This window comes from Pan troglodytes, chromosome 13 (assembly GCF_028858775.2).
Source record: "Pan troglodytes isolate AG18354 chromosome 13, NHGRI_mPanTro3-v2.0_pri, whole genome shotgun sequence".
NCBI classification, from domain to species: domain Eukaryota; kingdom Metazoa; phylum Chordata; class Mammalia; order Primates; family Hominidae; genus Pan; species Pan troglodytes.
The window spans coordinates 53,523,520-53,543,632 of NC_072411.2; the positions used below are offsets into that span (position 1 = coordinate 53,523,520).

General features: G+C 37.9%; 2 protein-coding genes across 28 annotated transcripts in view; one reads left to right on the forward strand and one right to left on the reverse strand.

The window, feature by feature from the left end:
* Positions 1-20,113, forward strand: part of RIF1 (replication timing regulatory factor 1) — a 124,085-nt gene that overhangs the window by 78,844 nt on the left and 25,128 nt on the right. For 3 of the 7 annotated variants that reach the window (XR_010150080.1, XR_010150082.1, XR_010150085.1), the window contains 2 exons: positions 10,373-10,508; positions 14,007-14,158. The exons of 1 other annotated variant lie outside the window; for it this stretch is intronic. The gene's annotated coding sequence lies outside the window, so the exon portion shown is untranslated. Of the gene's footprint in view, positions 1-6,200; positions 7,244-10,372; positions 10,509-14,006; positions 14,159-20,113 lie in introns of those variants that run through there. 3 more of the 7 variants (XR_010150079.1, XR_010150081.1, XR_010150083.1) reach the window with 1 other exon arrangement.
* Positions 1-20,113, reverse strand: part of NEB (nebulin) — a 244,262-nt gene that overhangs the window by 3,653 nt on the left and 220,496 nt on the right. For 4 of the 21 annotated variants that reach the window (XM_054679823.2, XM_054679822.2, XM_063791165.1 and 1 more), the window contains 20 exons: positions 18,984-19,088; positions 17,884-17,988; positions 17,142-17,234; positions 16,444-16,536; positions 14,322-14,414; positions 13,766-13,858; positions 12,367-12,459; positions 10,266-10,358; positions 9,224-9,316; positions 8,589-8,681; positions 7,908-8,000; positions 7,240-7,332; positions 5,140-5,232; positions 4,754-4,846; positions 4,332-4,424; positions 3,366-3,473; positions 3,077-3,260; positions 2,662-2,754; positions 1,354-1,500; positions 953-1,059 (listed from right to left, as the gene is read on the reverse strand). In XM_054679823.2, the coding sequence (XP_054535798.1) occupies positions 953-1,059; positions 1,354-1,500; positions 2,662-2,754; positions 3,077-3,260; positions 3,366-3,473; positions 4,332-4,424; positions 4,754-4,846; positions 5,140-5,232; positions 7,240-7,332; positions 7,908-8,000; positions 8,589-8,681; positions 9,224-9,316; positions 10,266-10,358; positions 12,367-12,459; positions 13,766-13,858; positions 14,322-14,414; positions 16,444-16,536; positions 17,142-17,234; positions 17,884-17,988; positions 18,984-19,088 (2,058 nt within the window). The remainder of the gene's footprint in view (positions 1-952; positions 1,060-1,353; positions 1,501-2,661; positions 2,755-3,076; positions 3,261-3,365; positions 3,474-4,331; positions 4,425-4,753; positions 4,847-5,139; positions 5,233-7,239; positions 7,333-7,907; positions 8,001-8,588; positions 8,682-9,223; positions 9,317-10,265; positions 10,359-12,366; positions 12,460-13,765; positions 13,859-14,321; positions 14,415-16,443; positions 16,537-17,141; positions 17,235-17,883; positions 17,989-18,983; positions 19,089-20,113) is intronic. The other 17 variants (XM_063791160.1, XM_063791161.1, XM_063791162.1 and 14 more) reach the window with 17 other exon arrangements.

Here is a 20,113-nt window from a genome sequence, read left to right on the forward strand (position 1 = left end):
TTTTTCAAATTTTAGGGTTAGCACAGTTTCTTTAAATGCTATTGGGATTTATATTGGAATTGAATGCATTGGTTTATTTCAGGGAAAATTAGAACTTTACAGTATTCCCTTCCTTAAATATAATAGGTCTAACACTTATTTAGACCTTCTTGTATGTCATTTAATAAAGACAGTTGTCTTCATACAAAGATTGTTCATATCAATCCTAAAGTATTAGGCTTTTGAGGATATTATGAATGAGATCCAGGGTTTTAAACTAAGAGTTGTGAAGTAGTCTGGTGAACTGTGAAGATGATTTGGCTTACCATTTCTATATATATTAATAGGGGAGATCTAAGATAAGGCATGTATATATGTGGGCACATTGCATACATCTATACATTCTTGTTTTTTGAGACAGGGTCTCCCTCTGTCATCCAGGCTGGAGTACAGTGGTGCAGTTATGGCTCACTGCAACCTCAAATTTCCAGGCTCAAGCAATCCTCCCACCTCAACTTCCTCAGTAGCTGGGGCTATAGATGCACCACCACACCTGGCTAATTTTTTGGTTTTTAGTAGAGATGAAGTCTCACTATGTTGCCTAGGCTGGTCTCAAACTCCTGAGCTCAAGCAATCCTCCTGCATCAGCGTCCCAAAGTGCTGGCATTATAGGCATGATTCACTATGCCCAGCAAATGTTTAAGATAGTAGGTGAGACCAATGAGCCAAAACTGATGCTTTGCTCTAGGTTTGGGTTTTTTTTTTTTTTAAGTTATTGAATAATGCTTTTCATTAATTTGAGTTAGATAATGAAAGTTTTCTGATATCATTAATATGAAACATGTAATAAAAGAGCATTATATAAAATAGAAGGTTTGGTTAAAAAAAAACCGTAATACCTAATACTTATAATCATGTTTGCACATATCAAAAATTAAGAATAATTTATTTAAGTGAGTTGTTATTCACTTACTCCAGCAGTAGATGGATGAGATGGGATGGAAGATACCGTTGTCTGTTGGGTAGCAACTGAAGATGATCGTTGTTGTGGGAGCTCTGTGGTTTTTGCATGTTTGTAAGCTGAAAAAAAGGGGGCAAATTCCTTATAAGAAGAAAAATGGCTAGGTATCCTTTAATCTGTGTTTAGCAGCTGAGTGATGTCTTTTTCCCCCAACTTAGAATGATTTCCAAAAAGAGAAATCAAAGAAAATGAAACATCTAACTTCATGCAGCCCTCCACAATTCTAGTCTTTTCTCATTAAAGGAAAGGATGAAAAATTTTAAAATTTGTTTTTGTACTCAAAGCATCTCTTATAGTAACCATCAATGAGCTGGCCGGGTGGGACTGCCAAAATCAGCGCCAGGCACTTGTACCTGTTGAGACTGCAAAGACACCCCCGTCGCTGTAAGTCGAAAGGTGGTGGTCTGGTGCTTCTGAATGCTCAGACTTCTCCTCACCCCCACTGATGCTCAGTGCACTGGCAGATCGTGACTGCTCCCGGCTCCGGCGCTGAGCTTGGACTGGGAGAGATGCAGTTGGGGGAGATGTAGCAAACATGAAATTTCTATGGTAGTAATGCCTAACAGTGATTGAATCTCAGTTATTGTTATCTTTGCCAAGCATGGTTTTAAGTACTTTCCCATGGGTCAAACCCTCACAGTTATTCTGATGTAGGTTTGTCTTTCTTATTTTTACAGATGAGAGCTTAAGTACATGACCAAAGGTCATGGAACAGTTAAGTTGTACAGCCAGGTTTCAAATCCAAGAGTCTATTTGTAACATCTCCCCTCCACCCTGCCAATTTTCCTGGCTCACCAAAATGAATAAATAGTAATATTCACATTCAGACTCCATCTTTAACTTCTCCAGAAAGTCCTCCCTAACTGCAAATCAATTTAGAGTCTTTCTCTGTGTTCCCAAAATACCATGGGCAGACCTTTAAAATTGCACATGTCAGAATGCAACCATGGATTTACTTCTGTGTCTTCATCAGAAAACTGGAGTATAAATCCTTTGAGGACTGTCTCTACATAATATCCTTTTTTTTTTTTTTTTTTTTTTGAGATGGGGTCTCTGTTGCTCAGGCTGAAGGGCAGTGGTACAATCACGGCTCACTGCAGCTTCAACCTTCTAGGCTCAAGCTATCCTCCCACCTCAGCCCCCTGAACAGCTGGTACTACAGGTGTACAACACCACTCGCGGCTAATTTTTTTTTACTGTTTGTAGAAAAGGGGTCTCATTCTCTTTTCCAGGCTAGTATTCTGCTTTTTAACATGAAAAGAAGGAAGGAAGTTGTGCAGCCTGCTTTGTGTAATGAATAAACTTCCTTGATGCAATAGAGCTCAGGAAGTTCTACAGGTCAAATCCTTTCTCTTCCCTTTGCCTATGTATTTTCATTATTTCTCCAATAGAATTACTACTGTTTTTTCTTTGGAAAAAAAATTAGAAATGATAATAATGGGAGACATGCACTGAGGCAGTGAAACAAAATTTTTTCTAACTTGAACTTATCTAGAAAGTAAGTTTTGCTCACTAGTTAACAAGGTATTTTTATGCCAAATGGGCAGCTCAGAAAGTGGAAAACTCTGGAGGGAAGGAACTTCAGAGCCCAAATGAAAGTCATTGACTCTAGCATACTAAATGGTGATGTTTATGTTGTAAGCCTTTTTCAGCTAACACACCATTAATCATGTGTAAGCTTCGGGACTGGATGTTGTCTTCTGCTGGATCATAGTCAAAAACCGAACCAGGATTAGTACGCCAGACACGTAAACCTGAAAGGGAAACCAGTGATCAGAACAAGTGTTCTTGGAGTTTTCCAATAACTTGAAAACCAAGGCATGAATTTTAACCACCACCAAAGGATTGAATCACACTTATTCCAGCTTAGGTTCTGGGTCATGTCTTTTCCTCAGAGGAGAACAAAGATAAGGTAGAAATCAGCTTTGTAAACTATGAGATAATAGGAGCTTTCTTGCACCTCTAAAAAAACAGATTGAAGTCCTTTATGTTTTGACTCGATGTAGATAATGCTACTTTTGTTCTTCTACCCCCTCACTTAAAGTTAATCCCCTCCCCCAACCCAGGCTCAGTTACCTGTAATAGTCTCCTGATCTTGGTCATTCCGTTTTTGTTCCATTTCTACCACTTTCCTCTGAATACCTCGGTAGTTAATGTCACTGAAGTCCTGCATGTTCTTCTTTACTCGTTCAGTGATAGGATCTGTCACCACTGGTGTGAAGCAACCCTTGTGTTTCTCAAAGTCTTCATGATATTTCACCTGAAATGTCATGAATTTGCTTTATGAAAATATGATGGTGTGACTATATCCCTTTTTACACATTCTGACAGGCAGCCAGCCAATCCTAAAGAATTCCTGACTCACCGTTGAGATGTGCCGTTGGGTCTCCCTCACCCTTCTCATCTCGGGGGTATCCAATACATAGGCAGCTTTGCCTTGTATTTGTTTCCGGAAACTATCAGAATAAAGAACCTGATGGAGGAGAGACCATGAATGAGTGGTGCTGTCCTAAATCTGAAACCTCAAAGCCTTTCCAGCAGATAGAGATGGATAGGAGTTGGTGAGGGACGCTTGGGTCAACTGAAGGGGCCCAGTGAGACACATGACCAATTTTGGAACAGGCTAATCTGGGGACCAGAAGGGCCCGCCAGCGGAAGAGAAAGGACTTGTTTTGACTTCGAAAATGAAACTCATTTTCAAAGAAGGGTCACGGTATAATTTTGAAAAGAAAAAGTGACCTCTTGAAATTTGCTAGGAATTACAGCATCAACATATTCGATGGTATTTGGCTCTAAATCTGATATTGAAGGGAATTTGAAAGAACTGTCCTTTAAAACAAGTGATTATTTTCCTTAGATTATGTCCAGACTTCATAAACCAATATGCTAATATAGAAATCAAAGTCCTCCAGACACTAAAACCCCAAAATATATCCAAAGAAGGCATCCATTTCAGAGTATTACCCATGTCATAAAGTATCTTAAAACTAAAGGAGAGCAGAAGATTGAGGATGTTAGGAAGTAAATTTGTTATAGTTGGTTATGTAGAACTACCTCAAAGTATAGGGGAAGGAAAACATTGGCAATTAACTTGTTATGTTTAGTATGATGGTTTGGAATGTAAAAGCACAGTTAATGTCTATTTTAGTGTAAATTTTCAGTTGAATAAGTGCAAATTTTTATGGTGTTAAAACGTTACTTTCCAAGATGTTGCATTTTTCTCTTAAAATTTTAGTGTGTTTTTCAGTTGAATGAGAAAGGCGTGTTTTTATGATGTTAAAATGTTATTTTCCAAGTTGTTGCACTATTTCTTTTTAGTCCTAGAAAATACCGAGCTAATGTTTTCTTGGTTGCGCTTAGCTCTCTCCATCTCTGGAGTAACAGGTGTCGGAGTTGCTTTTCTCATGTTCTCTTTGTACAATACCTAGGGAAGCCAAAAGAGCATCTAGGCATCAGACAGACAGCAGAAAACCAGGTCTGAAAATCGTCACTTAGCTGGTGTTATGGCTCATGTTATGGCTCAGTTATATCACACTGAAGGTAAAGCTATTAAAATGTTACGGTAGGAAGCAAAAGTTTAAGAAAGAAGTAAAATCACTGTGACCTCGTGGGGTTGGTTTGTTGTTTTTAAGTGGACAAGGAAGAATTTTTAAAGATACACAAAAGTTTTGGAAAAACTGTAAGATAAATTAGTGGTACAACCATGTTTGCCAGGGCTGTTAAGATTTTAAGGATTTATTTTTCCTAAAATACCGAGCTAAAGTTTTCTTGATTGCGTTTCACTCTTTCCATCTCAGGAGTAAAGGGTGTGGGGGTTGCTTTCCCCAGGTTCTCTTTGTATAACACCTGTGAGATACAAAGTCATGCCCGAAAGTCACTACGAGGTAATAATCACTATTAATTATATTGCAAGTTGGGGGGAAATGCTATGTTTAATCTATTACTATTAGTGAGAACACCTCTCAAGAAGAAAGCTTAAAAATAGTTAATGGCTACAGTAAATGTAGTGTGATATTTAGAGCAGATGCAAATGTAACTGGCATTTTGTTTGTTTTTAACCTGGGACAGGGTTAGGAGCAGGCCAAACTGCAAGAGTTATTTTGCAAAATTAAAAGCACTTTTGTTTCTCAAGACAATACCGAGCTAATGTTTTCTTGATTGCGTTTGACTCTCTGCATCTCAGGAGTGACAGGGGTTGGGGTGGCTTTCCCCACATTTTCTTTGTACAAAACCTATGGGAATCCAATGGGTCCAAAAAGCCAAAAAGAAAAAGAGTTAACAGTTACCAAAAAAGGAAATGGTACAGATAACTTTTGATTATCTTTAGGGCCCCAAACCATTTGGGCAATTAGGTTAGATGGAAAGTAGTATGTTTCCTAAGGAAGTTAAGTGTAGTTACAGCAAGACACAACTAGGATAGGCACCTGCCCTGAAACCCTTGAGTACTGCAAGAGAGACCTGTGGTGTTCCTCAAAAGGATGAGAAACCACCATCATTTTACCGCTAGTCTCTCAATGTCAAGCCCCTGAGAGATGATCTAAACAGGAGTTACAGGCATGAGCTTCAATCACACTGAGAAGGTTGAGGCTGCTCCTAATACATCAGCTGTTTTTTTTTGTTTTGTTTTGTTTTGTTTTTGAGACAGAGTCTTGCTCTGTCACCCAGGCTGGAGTGCAATGGCACGATCCCTGCTCACTGCAACCTCCGCCTCCCGGGTTCAAGTGATTCTTCTGCCTCAGCCTCCTGAGTAGCTGGGATTACAGGCGTGCACCACCATGCCCGGCTAATTTTTGTATTTTTTAGTAGAGACGGGGTTTCACTATGTTGGTCATGCTGGTCTTGAACTGCTGACCTTGTGATCCGCCCACCTTGGCCTCCCAAAGTGCTGGGATTACAGGCGTGAGCCACCACACCTGGCCCACAGCAGCTGTTTTTTTACTGGACTGTTTTGCAGCACTTAAACTCTCATAGACATATCAGTAAAACTGTAGGCCCTCAGACAAAGCAAAGGGTTTCCCCTACCCTCTTTTTCTTTGCTATCCTCAATGCACTGCCTCTTGCTTTAGTTTCATACAACATCCAGCTTATCATTAAGGAATAAGGTTTTTGGCTCTTATATCACTATCATGGCGAATCAGTGGAAAATGAGAAACATAGTAATACATCGTGATAAATCCTCAACCTCGGTATCTCCCCTCAGTGTCATTCTTGGAAACGTGGGAGATTTAGGAAATGACATTGAAGAGGAAGAATTCTGTTGAAATAGTGATTCTCAACGTGGGGTCCTTGGACAGCAAGGTCAGTAATGAGAACTTGTTAAAAATGCAAATTCTCTGGCCCCCTCTATAACAGACCTACAGAATGAGAAACTAGAGCAGGACCCAGCAATCTGGCTTCACAAACCCTGCACGTTATTCTGATGCATGCTAATGTTTTAGAAGCACTGTACTCAAGTACTGGAGAAACCTACAGACAGTGGAAATGTGGACACCACAAGGTTGTTTGCTACTGAAAGCTGAAGTCCCCCTGCAAACCTCAATCCCTAGGTAATTTACAACCATATATAATGTCACAGAGCACAAGCTTACAGGAAATGGTTTACTAAAGTTTGCAGTTAAAGACTACAGTAAAACTAAAGAACAACAACAACAACAAAAAAACGAAAACTGGTAAAACAAAAAGCCATTCTGGTGACACTTTCATTTTTAAGTAAATTGATAATCAATAATTGCCAAAACTACTATTGGATCATAATTTATATCATTATTCTTGAAGGAGGGGATCGGGGATTATTTTTCCCAAGGTCTCTTTGTCCAAATCTGACAGGGTAAATTAGAACCTGAAGTCATTGACACAAAAACACAACAAAATCATATTTAAGAAAGAGCCCCATTGGACCTACTCTACCACCCCACACGTACCCGTCCTAAATTTCAAGCATATCTAAAACAAAGAGACCTTGGGGGTAGTGGATAGAGAGTAAGTTTGGAGAGAGAGAAGCAAAAGGATGTTTTATAGGAAAATCTGTTACTTCTTGATATTAGAACTTTATGGATTAAAGCAACCTTGTTATTATGGGGTTAGGCTAGAAGTAGCCCAAAGGAAAAAAGGGTAAATTTGCTAAAGAAATTCACAAAATTTAAGTTGTCTTTAAAAAGTAGGATTAATATGTATTATTTTAAATCATAAAAGTAGTTTTTAAAATCAGTAAGTAGTTTTTTTCTTTTCTCGCCAAGTACCGAGCTAATATTTTCTTGATTGTGTTTGACTCGCTCCATCTCGGGAGTGACAGGTAAAGGAGTTCCCTTGCCCATGTTTTCTTTGTATAACACCTGTGCGATAAGAAAGCATCCAGAAAAACAACCATGAGTAACATTTCATTTGTTGAGAGGTTTTAAGGGTAAGGTCAACTTCCTTGTTAAGAAAACACAGTCGTCCAAGGAGCCAGAAGTTATATGCTGACAAAATGCCACCAACTACTTTAGTGGAAGCTGTTGTTGGGATGGGGAATCTGCACCCTCTAGAGAAGCAGGGACCTCAGCTGCTGGGGAAAGGCTGTCAGAGTTATCCATGTTATTTTTTTTCATTTTTGTGAGTACGGTGCCTCCTAAACAATCACATGAGGATTTGAGACTGTTAGAACTCAGTGTTGTTATCCACACAAACGGAAAAACTCATTTTTAAAAAATGATTGAAAATATCAGATGAAATAAAAAATTAAAATTAACTTTATTATGGAAATGGTGTTAGGCTAGAAGTAGCCCAAAGGAAAAAAGGATAAATTTGCTAAAGAAAGAAGAAGTTCACAAAATTTGTCTTCAGAAAATAGGATTAATATGTATTATTTTAAATCATGAAATAGTTTTTAAAATCAGTAAGTAGTTTTTTTCTTTTCTTGCCCAAGTACCGAGCTAATATTTTCTTGATTGTGTTTGACTCTCTCCATCTCAGGAGTGACAGGTAGAGGGGTTCCCTTGCCCATGTTTTCTTTGTATAACACCTGTGCGATAAGAAAGCAACCAGAAAAACAACCATGAGTAACATTTCATTTGTTGAAAGGTTTTAAGGGTAAGGTCAGCTTCCTTGTTAAGAAAAAACACAGTTGTCCAAGGAGCCAGAAGTTATATGCTGACAAAATGCCACCGACTACTTTAGTGGAAGTTGTTGTTGGGATGGGGAATCTGCACCCTCTAGAGAAGCAGGGACCTCAGCTGCTGGGGAAAGGCTGTCAGAGTTATCCATGTTATTTTTTTTTTCCTTTTTTGTGAGTACCATGCCTCCTAAACAATTATATGAGGATTTGAGACAGTTAGAACTCAGTGGTGTTATCCACACAAACGGAAAAACTCATTATTTTAAAAAAAAGATTGAAAATACCAGATGAAATAAAAAATTGAAATTAACTGTATTATAGAAATGGGAATGGTGTTAGGCTAGAAGTAGCCCAAAGGAAAAAAGGATAAATTTGCTAAAGAAATTCACAAAATTTAAGTTGTCTTTAAAAAGTAGGATTAATACGTATTATTTTAAATCATGAAAGTTTTCAAAATCATTAAAAAGTAGTTTTTTTCTTTTCTTGCCAAAGTACCGAGCTAATATTTTCTTGATTGTGTTTGACTCTTTCCATCTCGGGAGTGACAGGTAAAGGAGTTCCCTTGCCCATGTTTTCTTTGTATAACACCTGTGCGATAAGAAAGCATCCAGAAAAACAACCATGAGTAACATTTCATTTCTTGGGACGTTTTAAGGATGAGGAAAAAACACAGTCATCCAAGGAGCCGGAAGTTATATGCTGACAAAATGCCACCGACTACTTTAGTGGAAGCTGTTGTTGGGATAGGGAATCTGCACCCTCTAGAGAAGCAGGGACTTCAGCTGCTGAGGAAGGGCTGTCAGAGTTATCCATGTTATTTTTTTTCATTTTTGTGAGTACGGTGCCTCCTAAACAATCACATGAGGATTTGAGACTGTTTGTTAGAACTCGGTGTTGTTATCCACACAAATGGAAACATTCATTATTTTTAAAACATGTTTGTAAATATCAGATGAAGTAAAAAGTTGACATTAACTATTATAGAAATGGGAAAGTATATCCTTTTGTAATATAAGATATATTAGAAGCAAAGAAGGGAAATGGGCTTAAAACAAAAATAAGTAAATGTAAAGAAAGATCAGTTTAATTCTGAAGTTAAGTGGCATTTTCCCCCTTTCTTTCCAAAATACCGAGCTAAGGTTTTCTTGATTGTGTTTGACTCTCTGCATCTCAGGAGTGATGGGGATTGGAATTCCTGTCCCCAGGTTTTCTTTGTATAGCACCTGTATGATGAGAAAGCATCCAGAACAAAAAAAGCAATCAATCAGTCATTTTCCCCCTGCTTTGGAGCAGTTGGGAGTGGGAAGGGAGGGAGGAAGAGAGTAAGTTAGAGGAAGAGAAATACCAGAAGCTTTTAGACTCAACCTGTTTGTTTGAGCCTAAAGACATCTTCAAAAGCAAAGGAATGCAGGAAAGAGCAGCAAAAACTAAGAAATAGGAAAAGAAAGGTTGTTATTTTCATTGTTTGAACTAATCTCTGCAGCACTGAGCAACCGTGAAAGAGCAATTAGTCTTTTCCCACCTTGTTACAAGGAGGGAAAAAAGTAGAAACAGACAAGAAACCAAGGAAGTTACTTTTGATTTGAAAATGCTATTAATCACGTAGGGATATTTGGGTTTTACAAACATTGTGTATATGGAGACACATACACACAACTCTTCTTTTGTTCACTTTCAAAAGAAGTCAAAGTATTTAATTTTTAGTTTGGGTGAACATATTGAGAACAACGATGTTTAAGGCAAATGGAGAGCAATGATAAGGTGCTAAAAAAGAAACTTCAAAATATCTGTACAAATAACAGTAGAGATAGAAAAGGTTAGAATAAGAAACGAGGCTAATAGTCGGATCTTTGCAAAATACATTTGTTTAAGCTTTAGGTTCAGATCAAATTTGCCAAAGCAGTATAAATGTGGATGCTTAGACACTGAGAATGTTACATTTGTAAAAGCAGGAATATAATACTGAACACTTTTTTTTATTAAGTTAAATGATTATATTAATGTTTTACCAAAATGGGGAAAACTGATTCATAGGAAATGGCAGCATTAAGTTGGGAAAAAGACAGGTCAAAATTTTTACTGGGATGAGTTGATTAGATTTTTAAAATCTAGCCATTAATCTTTTTAAACATTTTTTTAAAATAATTAAAGGGATTTTTTATTTTTAAATACCGAACTAAAGTTTTCTTGATTGTGTTTGACTCTCTCCATCTCTGGAGTGATGGGGATTGGAATCCCTTTTCCAACGTTTTCTTTATACAACACCTGTATGACACAAGAAAGCATCCAGAAAAAACAAGAGCAGTCAAAACAGCCCTTTCATCTACCTTGTGGGGAACCTGGTATAAAACTACAGACGTCAGACAGAAAAGACAGATTCAACAAGTCAACCTCTCTGTTCAGGCACAGATCTGGGTGAGAACTGTTTTGTATTTCCTTAGTGAAATATCAGTGTATTTGATATTCATCTTTTTATTGTAACTTGAATATATTTATTTCCTGTGCCAAGAATTAAGGAAAAAAATACAAATAATTTCCTAAGACCACTAAAATACTCAGTGTACAATAGAAAAATTGCTTAAGTTAGATTAGCAAGTATTTATTTTCTCTACAAAAAGCGTTTGTCTTACGGTCTAACAGATATTTAACAGGCCAAATCTATGCAATATGGCAATTTGGTCTTTGTCATTAAGTTCAAGTTGTTGTAGAGATGGTCAAGTATAGAGGTTCAATATGTGGCATTGTCTATTTTCCACAGTATCTAATAGGCTTATACACCACTGGGCAATTTTGCCTAAATGCAATCTGTGTAAAAATTAACACAAATGGTTACTTTAAAAAAAGTCCAGGATCATCAGGATCATTAAGGTTTCAAATAGATACAAATAATAATATACTTACTGTAGTATACAAGAAAATAATTAGAAAATAATTTTGAAAATTGTTGCAAGCCTTTCAATAAAAGGAATAATAATTACAACCCACAGGGAAAACAATGAGTATAACATTCCAAAAGACATATTAACATTGAAAATTTAACAAAATTGAAGGATTGTTAGTGAATAGTAATTAAAAAACAAAACAGAACAAAAAGACAGGGGGACCAAAGAAAGTTACTGATCTAATTATGTCAAAGAATCAAACTTTTAGAATATATTTAAACTGACAATTAAAAATATTTTGGATTAATTCCCACTCCCCAGAAAAAAATCTATCTAAATTTTCCTAATGACATTTGATTCTCCATCACAGGTATAAGTGAACCTAAGGTCTTGATATAGAAGCTTCAGAGTTGTATATAATACACAAATAATTTGTGTGTTAGAGTTTTTCAGCAACAATATTAATAAAAGATAACATTAAATATAAGCTCATGATCTGATTTGTATATTAAAAAAAATCAGAAGGCCTGGATTTCTATTCATGAAATGGCTTGTTTTGAATAAGTATCAAAATAAGATTTCTATCTTCCTTTTTTTTTTTTTTTTTGAAACAGGGTCTCACTCCTGTTGCCTAGGCTGGAGTACAGTGGCACGATCACGGCTCACTGCAGCCTTGACTTCCTAGGGTTCAGATGAACCTCCCACCTCAGCCTCCCAAGTAGCTGAGACTACAGGCACGTGCCACCACGCTTGGCTAATTTTTTCTATTTTTAGCAGAGATGGAATTTCACCATGTTGGCTAGGCTGGTCTCGACCTCCTGGGCTCAAGTGATCTGCCTGCCTCGGCCTCCCAAAGTGCTGAGATTACAGGTGTGAGCCACCACGCCTGGCCCCAAATAAGATTTCTTTTGGTTTCAATATGGAGCAATTTTCTTTCTTGGTGCTATTGTTTATCTGAATAGGGTCTGTGTTAAGATGATCCCTGTTCCTAAGGAAGAACCACCATTTCTATATGTGGCTTCAAGTCCAGTATCTTTTCTTGCATCTCTAACCCAGAAACATCAGATAAAAAGAGTTCCAAGTAAATAAGAGCTTTAGTGTTTGGTTTTTCTTTTCTGGAACTCAATTAACTTCAACAGTCCCACAACATAAAGATGAAAAGAGAAGGAAAGAAAGAAAAAGTTTTAAGGGACTATTTATTATAGAAAGTATAAAATGTTTGTTAGAATCAAATGGTGAGTAGGAGATCTGGAAAACAGAAGGATTCAGTTGATGTGATTAAAAAAAGATTTTGTTAAATTGATTATTATAAAGGGATGAACAGTGAGATGTTCTGTTTTGTAGAAATTATTATTTTTTAATATGGAGTTAAAGAGCTTTCTCCCAAATACCGAGCTAAAGTTTTCTTGATTGAGTTTGACTCGCTCCATCTCAGGAGTGACAGGTAGGGGAGTCCCCTTGCTCAAGTTCTCTTTGTACAATATCTGTGTGCACAAAACCAACAAACAAATCAACCTGGACCCATCTTTTAGGTAGACTTAACCTAAAAAAACAGCCTAAAAGAAGTATTTTTATTGTTTTTATGATGAAGTACCTCAGTAACTTTTAAAAATAGAGTTAACTATAGATCCCCTTTGGACATTTAGTCACACACAGGATGTCTGTCTCTAAAAGACATCAGTAAAACACAGCTGCCAGGCTGCCGGCAGGAGTGGCTTGACTTATGTAGGCCTTCTCTCAAAGACCAGGGTATCAAATAGCATTCAAACTAATTGAAATTAATATCCATGAGTTGTTGGTAACATTAAATTAGGGAACCAAAGAAAGACGAGAGAGAGAGACAGGTAGGTTTGGGGGAACAAAATAAAGAATAAATGTTGAAAGCTAACTAATACTAGCTTTCAATGATACTGAAAGTTTTCCAAAGGAAAAATTAATTTATATCTTACATAGCATACAAAAAATAGCCGAGACAAGTAAATTATATTTACTGTGAATTGCTGTGTTGTCTTTGAATGAAAATGTTTAAGAATGACATTCTTTTAAGAAAAGCTGCAAACCAGTGACCTCTAATGAGACTGGAGACTAGTATTGTAAGTGAAGTAACTCAGGAATGGAAAACCAAACATTGTATGTTCTCACTGATATGTGGGAGCTAAGCTATGAGGATGCAAAGGCATAAGAATGATACAGTGAACTTTGGGGACTTGCAGGAAAGAGTGGGAGTGAGGCGAGGGAATAAAACACTACAAATATGGTGCAGTGTATACTGCTCGGGTGATGGGTGCACCAAAATCTCACACGTCACCACTAAAGAACTTAGTAACCAAATACCACCTGTACCTCCCAAACTTATGGAAAAATAAACAAACATCTAAACATAAAAAAAAAAACCTTAAAAGCTGCAAACACAAAGAATACATTAAACAGCCACAATAAATACAAATAAAATTCTAATTAACATTGTCCTTTTGAAAGGGTGTTAGATTTTACTTTTGACTGTGTCACACCAGTTAGAAACACCTACTGTTATTAAAGGAGGAATGGAGGAAGAAAACAGAGTATTACAGGTTTTTAAAGAAAGTGATAAATATCTATGTTTTAGAGAAAACACAGTTAAAATTTCACACCAGAACTAAATACTAAATTAGATTCGGGTTGAAAACTGAGGTAATATTTGGTATCATTATTTTCATTATATGAATTTAGTAATTTTACATTTGTAAGGTGTTATTATTTTAAATAAAATTAAGGAATTTTTTTTTTTTTTTTTGGCCCCCTAAGAAATACCGAGCTAAAGTTCTCTTGATTGCGTTTGACTCTCTCCATCTCTGGAGTGATAGGTGTTGGGATTCCTTTCCCCAAATTTTCTTTGTACAAAACCTGTGAGATACAAGAAAGTACCCAGAGGACATTTAAAACAAGCACAGAGAGTAAGGAAGGAAGGAAATGGGGGAAGGGGTTATATGTGAGGAGGCAGTTTTTTAGTAAGTAATATTTAGTAAGGATAATGTTTTCACTTTTTTCACAGTTTTAATGATAAACTCTACAATGCTAATTCTGGAAATGAAAAAGTACAATGGAAAGCATTAAGTTATATAACGCTGAGGAATCTTGTTAATTCTACTTATAGTATTTCAAATCTAGTCAAGTCACTGAAAATGTTCAAGTATAATCGGAAATGTGAGTCATTTTGTATTAACATAATTTTGGTCAGGTAATAATACACAACACACACAGACACACACAGAATTGCTGTTAAGATGTTACTTTCTTTAAAAAAGATGGGTTATTGTGGTAAATTTTTTATGGGAAATAGTTTCTTATATGATATATTTGTAAATACCGAGCTAAAGTTCTCTTGATTGCGTTTGACTCTCTCAATCTCTGGAGTCACAGTGGTTGGAATGCCTGTTCCCAAGTTTTCTTTGTACATAACCTGTAGAAAATAATTAGAATACCCAGAAAGGTAAAATGACCGTAAATCCTTTAGATAGCAGCCACATGTGGGCTATTTGGGGGAAACTCATAAAAACAATCTAGCTCTCAAATATAACATTCAAGGAACAGGGGGGAAAATTCCATGAATATTTATGTTGTCTTTTCCAAAATAGTAAAAATTTTACTACCTTGAAAACTGGGCACTAAATTATGCATTTTCTGTAACCACTTAGCACATGCCTAAAATGCATTAATAAATTTACCAATGAGAAAAATCTAACCATTTTGTTGCATCTAGCTTTGGTGCCTCAAATATAGTAGGCCTGCAGTAGACTTGTACTTAATGAATAGATTGCTTGGTTTAAAATTTTCCAATCATAGGATACTCTATTCCTTCAGGCTTATTGAGAATTTTCTTTTTGTTTTGTATGTTCTAATGAATGTTCCTCGCTGGCTCCTAATCTGTAGGAGCCTAGTCCCTGGATGTGAGATGGCTTAATCAGTTTATTTTTCAGGAAGAGCATCTTTACCTGAAATTTTTACTGCTAATTGCTGGATCAAGTAAACTAGTGTTTTCTGAATTGGGAGAAGTCCATATTTTTTAGTAGTAGTATCTAAGGACTATGCATTTTAATGAAAACATTAAGGAACCTCCACTCTCTGAGCCTCCTTAACTCTTAACATTAAGTTTTCAGCCTAAAGGACTGAATGGGTTCTTTTAAATGGATGGATTCCCTGGTGTATTAGTGCATGGCGAGGGGAGCAACGTACCCAGATTTTAATTCTTAAAATCAGTGACAAGCTAGGCGTGATAGCTTTGTTTTGCAAGGAAGCTTCTAGGAACCTTTGAACATCTACCTTCTTGGTAACAAAGTTGCATTTCTTTACTCTTCACCCAACAAAGCAGCAGAATTGATCTCGGACAACAGCACAAAGCAAAATTAAAGAAAACCAAGAAGTTGTAATGCAAAGTGACAAAGGAGCCTAGGCTAGCTTTCTCAACTCTTATTAGAGGACACAAAACTCTAAATGAAATTTGTACCACAAGGAAATCTGTACCACAGAGTATAAGCAGAGAGTGAGAAGGGAATGAGATCTAAATAATATGAACAACCTGCAAGAGAAATATCAAGTATCCTAAAGAAAATCAAATGAGAGTTCAGTCCTCCATTGACCAGGGGAATCCCAAGACCAAGGTCCTCCCCTTTTATTGGCCATAAACTATTTCCCAAACTTCACATAGTCTTTTGCTAGTAGCCAACACCTGCCTAGAATCTGCGTATGGATGGGAAAAGGGGTGGGTGCAGAGCCAGGGCTTGCTTGACAAAAGGTCAGGAGAAATGTGCTAACCTGATATTTCAGGTGTGGGGGACACGTGCCCTGCAATAAACTGCACAGGTGCCTGAAATTCCCATGACAGAACAGGCTTAATGTATAATATACCATTGTAGGTAGATCGCAGCCTGTACCACTGCATTTACTAGATGGAGAGAGCAAAGAATACAGGAGAAGAAACCTTGAAAGGGAGGGGAGAAGAGACTTCACATGTCTACCCAGGGTCTTTTTGGACACTGGGAATCCTATCATTCATATGATGTGTCATACATACACACACACGTTTTATATATATACACAAAACCAAAGTATGTTATACTACTTATATGTTTATATGTATATGCTTTTAGTTAAATTACTTGAGATCATCCCAATAACCTTATTACTACCATCAAAACATTTTACTTTGGAAACGAATGGCATGATAATTAATTAAGAAGCCAAGTCCATGAGCTTCAAGTCAGTGACAGGTAGGAAAAGAAAGCCAAATCCCTTCTACTCCTTGATTATGAGAAGAGTGGTTTCTTATCTACTTTTGCAACCTGTAGTGACCCCATCAAGACTAAGGGAGAATTCACAACATCCCCAAGGCATGGAAGCTCTTGATAGGAAGCAGAAAGATGAGAGAGCAGCAGGGTAGCAATTGAGAGATGGCCAGTCACACAAATGGAAGCTGAGAGTATGGCCACTACCGAGCTAATGTGCTTCTGCGTCTCCTTCACACGTTTCACTTCAGGCAGGTCAGGGATTGGAGTTCCTTGTCCTATTGCTTCCTTATACTTCACCTACAGATTTAAAAATGGGAAAAGAAAGGTATTATTACATGCTGGACTGTTATTCTTCCCAACATGTACATGTTTTTTGTAGCCCCCAGATTTAAAAAATTAACAATGTAAATAACGCAAGCTTTATACTTAGTGTGAATGGAACCTCATTCTGATACTGGGTAAGAGGAGAACAATTCCGAGGACAGGGACGCTTTGTCTCTCTCTCGTCTCTTTGGGGCAGGGATGGGGGCCCCTATTTAGACTGCAGCCCTTTCCTGTATACTCCAATGTCTTTATGCCCAGCAGGTCATTTGACTAGGATAAACAGATTCACATACATATATCCAGGAAGGTTGGTTCTTTGACTGTACCGGATTCTACCTTCTCACAAGCCTCTCTGTTTTTCAGATCTAATCTCTCCCTCATGAAAACCGCCAAGGCACTGCACTGAATATGAAATGACTCTAGCCACTGGTGTATACCGTGTGGTGGTGGTACACAGGCACCTATTTTAGCAATATAAACTGTTTCTGGTGACAGAGGCTTTGAGTGCAACTCATAGGTCATTGTAAATTATCAAAGGGAGGCAGAAAATATTGCAAGTGCATTCACTGTGTCTTTACCGAGCTAATGTGGTCCTGTGTTTGTTTCACTCTCATCATCTCAGGTGTCTTTCCGATAGCCGTTCCTGGTGAGACATCCTCTTTATATAAAACCTGGGCATTCAGAATTAGGACAGTGTTACACAGAAGAAAAGAAAACCCAGCAGTTCCTGGAGAAAGACTAGGACACATGGCTTTTGTGAAAACAAGACACTGGACGATGTTCCCAGGCAAGTGCCAGAGCATCGCACCTGACATTTCCATGTCAGTATCAGTGACTCAGACCAGTTACACAACATGGATCTTTCCAGATCTTAAGATTTCTTCTAAGATTGTGGTATACCATACTAACACAGGATGAGAAGAGCCAGGAAATGTTGATTAACAACAAAACCCTCCCCATATGTAACACAAAATCCATTAAAGAAATGCAAACTCAGTCAGTTATTTGGGGGAGGGATAACAAAAGAAATCACAATGTCAAAAAGAAATCCATCTTCTTAGAGCAAGACAACACATGTTACTGCCCTGGGATTAAAAAATTTAAAAATAAAAGTTACGTTGTTAGCAGATTTAAAGTTATTTCAAATGGTCTCTGGAGATGATTTTGGAGCAAAGTATTGGGGATTTTAGCAAATCACTGCTAGTATTACTAAGGAGGTTAGATGTTAATTGTGTGTATCAATATAAGGCTAGTATATTTTTAAAGAGGAGAGTGAAATGACTAGGTTAGCATTAAATGCAACATAAATAGTAAATATACCGAGCTGAAATTCTTCTGATTTTCTTTTACACGCAGTATTTCTGGCGTGTCTTGAACAACTGTAATTTTTCCTTTACTGTTTTTAAGGTCACACTGGTATTGAAGCTATGAAGAAAGAGTAAACATCTTGTTAAGATTTCAACATTGCTTTGTTTTCTTTATTTGTCCTATATTATGTGAAGAAAATTAAAATCCTGTATATTTAAAAAAAAGTCTATGCCACAATAATTATGGTCTGGTAGCCCAAGGGAAATTATTTGATAAGAATTTTGTGGAGAAACTAATTTTAAAAAACATATAAAGCTAGGGGTTTGTTTTTGTTTAAGTATCCCTTGCTTAGTAGATTTAACTTTGAAAAAGATAGATGTCACCACTAATGGAAAGCAGTGATTGATAGTTCACATTCAGTAAAGGAAGCCACTGACAGGGTTTAGGATACACTACCCCAAAATATGGCACCTTGGCATTTGAAAAAACAGCAGAAGCAGGAGGGTTTTTCTGGCCTTCTCTGTTTTTTCCTGAAGCAGATAATAATTATCTGACCTTCATTTAAAGCAGGCAATAAGCCTCTCCTTCCAGAAGGGTCCTCCCTAGACCCAGAGGAAAGGAGCCAAAGACACAGAGATACTAGGAGAATCTGAACAAATAGGCATCGCTAAATCCCCTGTTTATTACCATTGGATCATACCCCTCTTTGTCCAATCACACTTCTGCATCTCTATCCATAAAAATACATATATTTCCCTGTTTCTTTGGGTAGTCATTTCTGAAGCTTTTATTAAATAAATTGTGTGTCTCTCTTGTTAATCTGTCTTTTGTTACAGGGGTTTTCGCCATGAACCTTGCCATGGGTGAGGAAAAGATACTATATTTTCTCCCCAATACCACCAACGAAGTAACAGATGAGTCTTTCATGCTGTGATTTGGGATTAAGATACAAGGTGAGCCCAGAGATGAATTGGGCACACATTTCCTGGGGCAGGATGGGAGTTGTGGAGGGCTGCACAACAGCCCCACTGCAAGCCTGGGATATCCAGAGGCATCTTCCTCAGCACCCCTAGGTGCCTGTGGGCTGTGCCTTACATTTAATAAAAACTTACAAGGCTGAAGTTCTTTTGGTTCTCCCGGACTCTCTGTATCTCTGGGGTGTCCAAAACAGTCTCATAATACGACATGGACTTCTCAGCATCTTCCTTGTACTTTTTCTGGGAATAGAGTCCAAGAAATAAGGAGGGTAACCACCACAGGGATATAGGCCAATGGGACCTAAAATAGGCTATTTTAGCCCTTCCAGGCTCAGCAGAGGGAAAGTCCTTTGTATTTTCTTAACTGTCCAAGGATGTTAGGGCATCGCAAGGAAGAACCCTCTCAGTCAAAGAAAGAGCACCATACTTTTTCTTTCCAGGAAAGCTAAGCCCAGACATTCAGTAGGACCTATTGTCATGGCAAAGCTGGCAGAGGGGGAACCTTGCTAGCTGGTCCACAGGAGGAAAGTCACAGCCAGCAAGGCCCAGAGAGGGAGATGGGGATGCCTCCAGTGGCAGTAGTCCTCGCTGGGCTGGATGAAGCTATGTAGCCAGACTGTTCAACAGGCAGGTGGAGAGAAGCTGGAGGGTTAAGAGTCAAAGACATGACCTCTAGAAAGCCTTAGCTGGTGACAAGATGTTCACTGAGCCATGAGCAGGTGCGGTCAGGGCTCCCAGCTATAGGACTGAGCAGGCAGGCAGACAGGCAGGCCCAGAGGCATTTCCAGAATATGGCTCTTGATGCTGCAGAAAGCAGCCTGACAGGACTGGCAGCTCTACCAAACAGACACACCTGGAGCACTACTAAGGCCAGCTGACTGGCCAAGGACTGCTCTGAACCAGACATCACTATTCCTTGGGCTCCCCTGTCCTGCCCCAGCCTTTGGCTGGAGAGACGTGTCCATATAGAGGCTGCTCTTCCAGACACCAGTGGGCAGTCAATCCCACCACCAAACTGATGATTGTTTTTATTCTCTGCAGCAGAACACTTTAGAGCCTTATTTTTCTTTCATCATCGCTTGTCACTATGTCCTTTCACTTTTCTCTCTAGCTTAACTTAGCTCCAGTTTTTCCCACTCTTCAGGAAAGTTTTAGTTTGTAGGGCTGAGGGCTGAGGAATGAGACTAGCCACTGTTATAATGGGGATAAAACTATTCTGTCTGTCTCTATTTACTTTGTTAATATAGGAATTACATTTATAAGTA